This window comes from Embiotoca jacksoni, unplaced genomic scaffold (assembly GCF_022577435.1).
Source record: "Embiotoca jacksoni isolate LCO1_2020_lvr unplaced genomic scaffold, fEmbJac1.0.p SCAF_1, whole genome shotgun sequence".
NCBI lineage: Eukaryota > Metazoa > Chordata > Actinopteri > Embiotocidae > Embiotoca > Embiotoca jacksoni.
This window is the reverse complement of record NW_027185229.1, coordinates 6,046,049-6,055,448: the sequence shown is the minus strand read 5'-3', so window position 1 is coordinate 6,055,448 and position 9,400 is coordinate 6,046,049. Positions and strand designations below refer to the sequence as shown.

Here is a 9,400-nt window from a genome sequence, read left to right as displayed (position 1 = left end):
GACTGACGAGACACAAATTGAACTTTTTGGAAGGTGTGTGTCCCATTACATCTGGCGTAAAAGTAACACCGCATTTCAGAAAAAGAACATCATACCAACAGTAAAATATGGTGGTGGTAGTGTGATGGTCTGGGGCTGTTTTGCTGCTTCAGGACCTGGAAGACTTGCTGTGATGAATGGAACCATGAATTCTATTGTCTACCAAAAAATCCTGAAGGAGAATGTCTGGCCATCTGTTCGTGACCTCAAGCTGAAGCCAACTTGGGTTCTGCAGCAGGAGTGTTATCTTTGATTAATATTTAAATTTGTTTGATGATCTGAAACATTTAAGTGCGACAAACATGCAAAAATCAGGAAGGGGGCAAACACTTTTTCACACCACTATATGTCTATATATCTATTTATGAAACAACACGCATATGACATACTAGTTTGACAACACATATGTGGTATTTTTTGTGACATTTTGGATTATATGACTTTTTTTCATATTTTGGACAACGTGCTTTATTTTCATATTAGGGTTCGGGTTACTTTTGACATTTCCAGGTTCGATTCTTGTCCTTGACGGTACTAAATTATTTAACATCCTAGATGACAAGTCCTGTCTACGGCAAGAATTGAACCCAGAACCTTCTGACTGGGAGGCAACAACGCTAACCACTGCATCATTACTGTCTGCCATGACATGTTTAAAAGTCCTATAAGTCATGCAATAGAGCGCTGACAACTGCACAACTGTGCTGGTTAGCGTAACATGAATAAAAGTCATACTTATAACATGTCGTCACAAATAGCACAAAAAAGTCATTCTATAGCATGTCGTCAGAAATATGATGACAAAAGTCATACTATAGCATGTCATCCAAAATGTGAAAAAAGTCATTATAGCATGCCGTCCAAAATGAAAAAAAGTCATACTATAAAATATAGAAAAAAAGTCATGTCGTCATCCAAAATGTGAAAAAAAAGTCATACTATGGCATGCCGCCCAAAATATCGAAAAAAAAAAAAGAGTCATATTTTGTCGTCCAAAATGTGACAAAAAAGTCACACCATGTCTTCAAAATATGGAATATATAGAATATAGTCCAAAATATGGACGACACTTTTTTTTTCTTTGGACGACATACTAAATGATCTGTACTTGTATGGCAGTCTTGAAGCGCTTTTACACAGTTTTCCATTCACCCATTCATAGCGCTGCCATCAGGAGTACACACTAATGTGGGCAGGAGGAGCTGGGGATCAAACCACCAAGCGTCCAATTAGGGGGCAACCCACTCTACCATCTGAGCCACAGCATCCCCACACTATAGGATGACGTTTTATAACCTTTTTGGACAACATACGACGGTTTAATGAAGTTTTTATGACCTATTGGACAACATGACTATTCTTTACATTTTCATAAAAATACAATAACTACACAGTTATTAATTTGACACAATATAAGTCAAGTTAAGTCATATTAGTTTGAAATCCCATGATTAAACTGTCTCAAACATTACACAGACTTCATATGCAGATTACTTTGAGAACAGTGCAACCCCCTGCCCCTTTTAACCTTTGCAGTATTGTAGTAAATATAGTTGTGTCCCTAATGCAGATAAGATTATGCAATGGTCTTACCTATATGACAGTTGTATGTCCATATCCGATGTCCATCGTACCGAGAGCGGCACTTCATAATGTTGTTGGTGTAATCTGATTCTGCAACCTCATAGTTTGGGTTTATCACAATCTGGAAGAGGAAAACAGTTTTTTACATGTCGGTAAGTATTTCCCGTTTACACATCACACTACACAAGAAGCAGCACTTTGAAAAAACTACTACGATGGACCAATTATACAGGTATAGTGATTGTCAGTAATGTGACTCAAAAACACACAGCTCATCCATAAAGATGGAGTCAGTTTTTTTTATGCAACCCCGAGACTGTAAATTTAGTTTTGTGTTCAGTGTCCTTCAACAACCCCTGCTCACTTGTTTTATGTCTGAGTAGGAGTAGACTTGGGCTTATTGCCAAACACTAGCAGATGCAGAGATGTGGAAACCGTTGATGTCTATATCATATATGGTCTATATGACTGGACATGAGATGGATCTTTCCAGCAGCAGATGTGCCATATCGTCTATGGCTAGACAAACAAACCAGATGTTTTACCTGGAAGATATAGTCACCGGGCGTCACATCTGTGATGTCGATCCACTGACAGTCGATGTCGTGCCTGTAGGTATCCCAGCAGCCCACTGTGATGCCCTGTGCGCCGAAGTTTGCACATTCGTACCTCTTCTGAATACCTGAATTCAGGGCAGTTTTTAAGATGTAGCTTTGTTCAAAAATGTATTTAATCACAGGGACATCATGCAGGATGTTGTTTTTAACAGGATCATAACATATTTTTTAAATAATAGGTTTCAATATAGTTGTAATGTAAGGAGGACATGTAAACTCAGAACCAGAATATGCTCTAAAGCCACAGTATAAAAAAGGAAGGCAGGTGTCTATTTACCTTCGTCACAATGGGTGTCCTCCAGACAGAAGCTGGCTTTGTGTCCCTCCGCCACTTTAGTGCCGTTCAGACTCAGCAAGTCATAGTGGGTGAAAACTTCCATACTGTGGTAATGCCTGAATTATACAAAGAAAAAAAAGGTTGAAACATCCTATATTTAGGAACTCCACAATATTATCCACACTCTTATCTGTCTAGGGCAGGGGTGTCAAACTCATTTTAGTTAAGGGGCCACGTACGGCCCACTTTGATCTCAAGTGGGCCAGACCAGTAAAATCATAGCATAAAACGCATACATAACGACAACATTTCTCTATGTTTAAATCTTTGGTGAAGGTTTTTGGATGATAAACCCTATTTTAAGGTCTTTCTACAATAAACTAGAAACATAAAGACCAAAGACTCAGACATCAGCCCACTGTTTATCTGCCTGGGCTCTCCTCTGCAGATTCCCTCGCTTTGTGACGCGTTTGACGTGAAATGCTTCACAAAGCGAGCAGCGAGCGCTTCAGCCTCCGGAGCAAACGTCGCATTTACGCTGTTTTTGAAGCAATTACTGGATCGATTAAAAAAAAATTACAAAACGTTTGTACTCATGAACCTCCATATTCTCATAGAAATGCAATTTATGTCTTTCTGTAATTTTCACACTTAGCAAAGTCATCCGGCGGGCTGAGCTGGACCCCCTTGCGGGCCGGGTCCGGCCCGCGTGTTTGACAACCCTGGTCTAGGGTGTCTAGGGGCTTTTCTTTGAGTCACATTAGAGAAAGCCTAATTCCAGTGGGATATGAGTATTTCCTGGAAAGTTAGCTGCTGGCATTTTGCCGCTTAGCATCTGCAGTAATACCATCTAGCCCTGTGTAATTATTTGACAGTAACAGTTAAGGTTTCACACTCACTATGGTAAGAGCAAAACGCCAACTGTGAGTCCTGCTGAGGTCTCACCTGTGACACTCATGCCAGATCCAGGAGTGATGTGCCGCCCGCGGTCTGAAGTCTGTCTGGCCGTTGTTGTGGATCTGGGAGGAGAAGCGGAAGAGGCGGCGGTAGGAGCTAGAGTCAGCTTTGTTCGTGCTGCTGGACAGACAGCCCTCCTCCTGGGCACACTGCAGTGCGTACATGGGCCTGTCCTCCAGGTAGGATGTCTGCTCCACAACCTGAGCACTCAGGACCAGGTCTGGGGCCGCTGGGATGGTAAGAGCAACATGGGATGTGGTGGTTAACAATAGCATGTATCACTGAAACTCCACCATTTAGCCACAGGTTTGTCTTTGAGACAATATTTTTTTAAGAACTATTCCTTACTACCACAGTTTAGAAACTTTATATCCAAAAGCAGCAAAACAGTATTTGCTACATATTTCACTTAATTCTAAAACAATCAAAAGAAAGTCACAGAAGAAAAAAAAAAACCCTGGTGTTACTAACAGCATCAACAATCGCTTTGTTCTTTTCATGTGTCTCGGTAACTCATGACATTTGGTTTAAACCAAGAACCTTAAACCATCATTCACTGCAAAAGGCTTAATAGTGTATTCATAAGACTCCACATGCGATGTGACTTATTTTCTGGAGTTCCTTACTCTGCGTGCATGAGACCCCAGCAGCGAAGCGCCCGCCTCCTTTGGGACAGAGAATATGTTGCCCATGATGCAGACACTGATCCAGAGTCAGCTCCGTTGCTGAACATCTCACCCCGCTCATCACTACGGCATCAGCGGACGAATCTCCTTCCCAGTACCACGTTTCCTGATAAAAAAAAAAAAAGAAAAGAAGAGGCATGGAAAACAGGATTAACACAGTTGAATGATCAAAAGTCTGATCCAGAGGCTGATACCGCTCTCATATCTATACTGTAAAAAGCTAAAACCAGCAGCTGCTTTTTATAGCTCAGGATAAAGGCAAGGCGTGGGGAAACATGTAGCCTGGCTCTTTTCATCTATAATAAACTCTCCCCACCAACACATCTAAAACAATGCTCATAAAAATATCAAATTTATTTTGTATGAGAAAGTGTAACCTAGCTATAACTTCTGCCTCTCACATGTGGTACCATAATACATGAGATTTATTACCTCTGGAGAACCTGACTTGCTGTTTCTCCCTGTTTTTTTTTGTCTGAATGCTAAGCTATGCTAACCAGCTGTAGATTTACATTTAGCGTACGGACACGAGAGTGGTATCAATCGTCTCATCCAATTCTCAGCAAAGAAGCTTATTCCAAAATAAACAAATCATTCATTGGACTCCAAGTCAAGTCAGGTTAGGTTAGGTAGTTACTTTATTAATCCCAAGTCAACAGCTTTGTTACAGAGGCTCATTCACTCATGCCCCCCAAATAAGTAGTTGCAACCAAACAAATTAAGATCTTGCCCCTCAAACCATTCTAGAAAGGAATAATTGTGTAGGGACTTTAAACAGGAACATTATTTTAATTCTCCTCCTGTATTTCATTTGCAGACATGGCAGCATCTAGGTAGGTAGGTAGGTAGGTATGTACTTTATTAATCCCCGAGGGGAAATTTTTTTGCTACAGCAGCATACAGAAGCAAACATGTGTTTGATTTAATCACACAGCGAGAGGTGCTCCGTTGTCCTCACAGTCCTGACTCAGCCTTATTACAGCATTTTGCAGACCACAGGGAAACCTTCCGTGAAGGAAACTCATACTTTCCATCATCTTCTAAAGAAGTCATGAGAAAGAAATTGAGCTAAGGGGATGTGGATGTGGGAGGACTTGCTGGTGGGCTGAGGAGAAGGACAGATATACAGCAGTATAGTTTAAGCTTGGTGTCATTTGTTCCATCTGGCGGTCGGGTTCGCCTGGAGAAGTATTTAAAAGTCAGACAGTCAGCTCCGTGATAACAGAGACCAGGCATTTATTACTCTTACATGACAACTTATGTAATGACAACTTACTCGATGTAAAGAGAGATGTTATTAGGATACCTTGACCTGATTATTTAACTTGGCACAGAAAGGGACTCTTTAATCCGATCCAGTCCAAGTTCCATTCATAAAATCCCCTGCTGTTATCAGCACACCTCCTCATGATTCACACGCATACTTTCCACACCTATATCATCCACAAACACCAAATCCCTTAAAATAGAAAAATAAAAAGAACACAAGAGGGTTCTTTAGTGAAGACGTCTCACCTCATGAAAGGGAGCTGGGCTCTTCTTTAAAAAGCAAGAGGGAAATGTAAGCGGGGCAGAGCTGTGATGCTGACAGGTCATGCCATGTGGTTTACTGGTGGAGTGTCCACTAAACTTCAAACCTTTCCCTTCACTCCTGCTGAGGAGCTGAGCACATTTGTGCTTATCACCACCGAACCTGTGCTGACTGTGTTTTTGATGTTACTAAGCAAGTGGCATCTTTGTTTTGCCTTCTGGGATCAATAAAACTCAAGCTTGTTAGAGTGAGAGTTAATGGAGTCCACTGAAGCACACACACACATCAAACTGGAAAGAACTGCCAGGCTGATTTAATCTCATCAACATCTCACGTGGCTGTAACTTTCATATCATCTCCTGTTCCTCCTGTCTGTAAAACATCCTGAACACTTTCTAAACTACTAATAAAACTAGATTTATCAAAGTGGCACTGTAATATAAGGGAAAATAAAGCTGACATAGCAGCAGAAGTTGCTGTGCCTGAGGTGCAGACAGACCCTATTCTACCTTTTGGAAACTGGCTACTTCTACTGTTGTTGTGTATTTATTCAAAATCTTATCAGTTTTACTTTTAAATCTGTTTTAACTTAGTCATTTTTGTGTTCATTGTATTGTATGTGCTTCAACACTGTGGTTCTGACAACAATGAAACTCTACAAAATAAAACCCCAAAACAAGAATAATGGAAACACTGAGTCACACTGGGCATGTTAGCAAATACAAACTAAGTTGTGTTCCCAGAGGCCAGAGACGAGTGACTTGAAGAACAAATTTATGGTTTTCCATCTAAATTGAAGTAATATGCAAAAATCCAAAAAGTAAATAATAAATTTTCATTTCAAAGGTTTATTGATTTATATACAAGTATATCAATGAAAGAATAAATACATCCTTTTGGCTTGCTAATGTTATGTCAGAGCACAGAGTCCAAACCACTTTCTTTATGCTGAAAGTCTGTGCTGTAAAAATACTCTCATCTTAAAAAATATTTCATCCGAGTAGGCTTTAAGGGAAACATCTATTTCCTTACCTGAAAAGCATGGCTGGCAAAGCCCAAGCCCAGCTGTCTGCACACCACCATGGCCTCCATGGTCCCCCAGCTGTCGCTGCACACTGTGCCCCACACCAGAGAGCCGTTCCTCTCTGCCAGCACCTCCACACGGCCCTCATAGGGGTTACGGCCGCCACTTAACCGAAGCTAAGGAGAGGGATATGAAGATTTCCCCTCCAGTGCTTTACAAATACATTTTGTTTTGTTTTTCGTATGGCAGATGGAATTACTCACTCGATTGTGGAAGCCCATAGCAGGGACATTACACCTGACAGCTGCATCTTCCTCATGGCTGCAACCCAGAGCTTCACGATTAAAGAAGCACTCAGTCAGAGACTTTTCAAATCCAGAGCACCCCACCTCGTTCATGTGGACCGGCCCGATTCCTGCAGGCACACAGCAGGCATATAATAAAATATGTAACTATGATTCTGTTGAATTTATGACTGAACTCGCATCTGGAGGGTTAACATCATGTACATCACAGGGAATAATCTGGAAAGAAGAAATTTGATCCTCAGGTTATACGTTGATTTTTTTTTTTTAGCCCTGCCATGACTGAAACAGCAGTAGCCTCGCATGCCCGAGTGTTTTGTTAGAACAACAAGCCCATCCAAAGACAGATCTGCATTTCCTAGAATTACCCTGCAAAGGAAACAAGCAGTCAGCTATGTCGAATGAAAATGAGACACTTAAGGCCCATAAAAAAAATTAAATTCTCTCTCTGTGTGGTGAGGTTTCCACAATAGCATGCTAACTTGATGCTGATTTTCTTCCCATGTGACTGAGCAGGAATGTCTCTGGTGACGGACAGGGAGACAGTGGAGCAACATAGATTGAGTCCAGATCTGACAGATGACTATCAAAGATCGAATAAATACTATACGGATGACAGAAAACTGCTGCGGGTCAAGGGAAAGAAATAATTCATGTTTCTATCAGCATTATAATCTGACAAAGGGTGAACAAGATATAAATAACAATCATAAATTTGTCAATTGTTCTGAATAAGGAGGACAAATTACATATCTTCAATACAAATAAAGGAATATTTACTTAGGAATATTTTCTTGTTTAGTCCACTTCACTGTGTGTGGCACCATTTTTGGATACTGTGGCCAGCTCATAAAGAATTCCTTCAAATAACCTTGTCAACTGTCCAACAAAGAATTCCTCTTCTGAAACCCATAAAAGCTGTTTTTACTGGAACATTTTGTGCGCTTTTCTGTTTAGCTGTGAGAATAAGGCAGAGGAATAGACAACTGTTCCAGAGAACATATGATTCCCATAAAGCCTCGGTATATTGCATTTCACAGAATCAGGTTTTGGGTCAATGTACAAACACTAATGTGCTACTCCATACATCCCTAATGCCTTCATGTGCTGACTTTAGGTCTAGACTGATTGAACGGAGACAAAAACAGGTGATACATACACCAAAGATAAGGTGTAGGTAGATGTCTCTGGTTTCAGTCCACACCTTTCATTTTCACAGCTGGGAATGAGCTCTGCTTGAAGTTGTGTTTGAACTTTTGTTGAATGATAGTACTCTAACTGTGAAATGTCATCAAAGGTAAAAAAAACAACCTGTGAACAGTTAAGTTCAACAAAATGTGCAGAGAACCTGTTACAGTATGGGTGAGAGCGGTGAGCCTGACCAACACCAAAACTTCTGAGGCCCTGTTTAAAAAAAATCTGACAACAATCTCTGATTTTCTTTTAATACACAAATAAGCATTTTTGGAAAAGATTGATTAAATTTAGTTATGAAAAAATTTGGTATGTACTGAACTATTCAATGAAGAAATTTTTACTTGAAACGTATTCTGTATTGCAATTTTGGCCAAGCCCAGTTTTTCAGACTAGCTTAATTATTTTCTGTGTCTACAGAGTAATTTAACAGAAAATCCCCTTTTTGCATATATTAAAATTTTAAATGTATTTTCAAAATTTATGAATTGGGTGAGTTCAAGCTAAAATCAAGTAATAAGTTGCTCCTAAATTAAAATAAATATATAAATTAGTACATTACAAATAAGACTTATATTACAAAACGTCTTTTTAACCTTCAACTCTTTTCCCCCCAACATTATTCTTTTCCAACACACTTCAGACTCCATATGTAGTGCGAGAACCTGAAACCAACCACATCGTCAGGTAACACTTCACACGTGGTACTGAACCACGTGAGACTTTCGACCACACTGCGGAGAATCCTTTGTGAAAACTGACTTCACCTGAGGGGGAGAAGTCACAACCACTCTCCGGTCCGGTGATACAGAGTGACAAATCTGTAGGTACCTTGTCCGAGTCGGGCGCCAGTCAGGGCCTCTTTGGCGCTGCCGAACCCGAGCTCTCGACACACCACGGTGGCAGCTTGGATGTTCCAGTTGTCGTCACACACTGTTCCCCACTCTCCGTTCCTCAGCACCTCCACTCGGCCCTCACCTATCATAGCTCCACCTTTCAGACGTACCAATGGTTGCTATGGAAACAGCACACCAAAGAACAGAAATTAGTGGAAATATTATAGAGAATGAAAGAATATTGTTAAATGCTACAGGATTTAGAAAAATCTCAAAAGCTGAACGCTAAAGAAATAATTTAAAGGAAAGATTAACTTTTGACAACATTCTTAGGTTAGAAACACTGTCAT

At 40.4% G+C, this 9,400-nt stretch overlaps 1 protein-coding gene across 1 annotated transcript in view; it reads right to left on the bottom strand.

The window, feature by feature from the left end:
- The window catches only part of loxl2a (lysyl oxidase-like 2a), a 32,561-nt gene that overhangs the window by 3,736 nt on the left and 19,425 nt on the right, over positions 1 to 9,400 (bottom strand). The window contains exons 6-13 of the mRNA XM_069158329.1: positions 9,046 to 9,229; positions 6,979 to 7,130; positions 6,724 to 6,891; positions 4,101 to 4,266; positions 3,463 to 3,703; positions 2,518 to 2,633; positions 2,169 to 2,305; positions 1,633 to 1,744 (exon numbers count right to left, since the gene is read on the bottom strand). Of these exons, the coding sequence (XP_069014430.1) occupies positions 1,633 to 1,744; positions 2,169 to 2,305; positions 2,518 to 2,633; positions 3,463 to 3,703; positions 4,101 to 4,266; positions 6,724 to 6,891; positions 6,979 to 7,130; positions 9,046 to 9,229 (1,276 nt within the window). The remainder of the gene's footprint in view (positions 1 to 1,632; positions 1,745 to 2,168; positions 2,306 to 2,517; positions 2,634 to 3,462; positions 3,704 to 4,100; positions 4,267 to 6,723; positions 6,892 to 6,978; positions 7,131 to 9,045; positions 9,230 to 9,400) is intronic.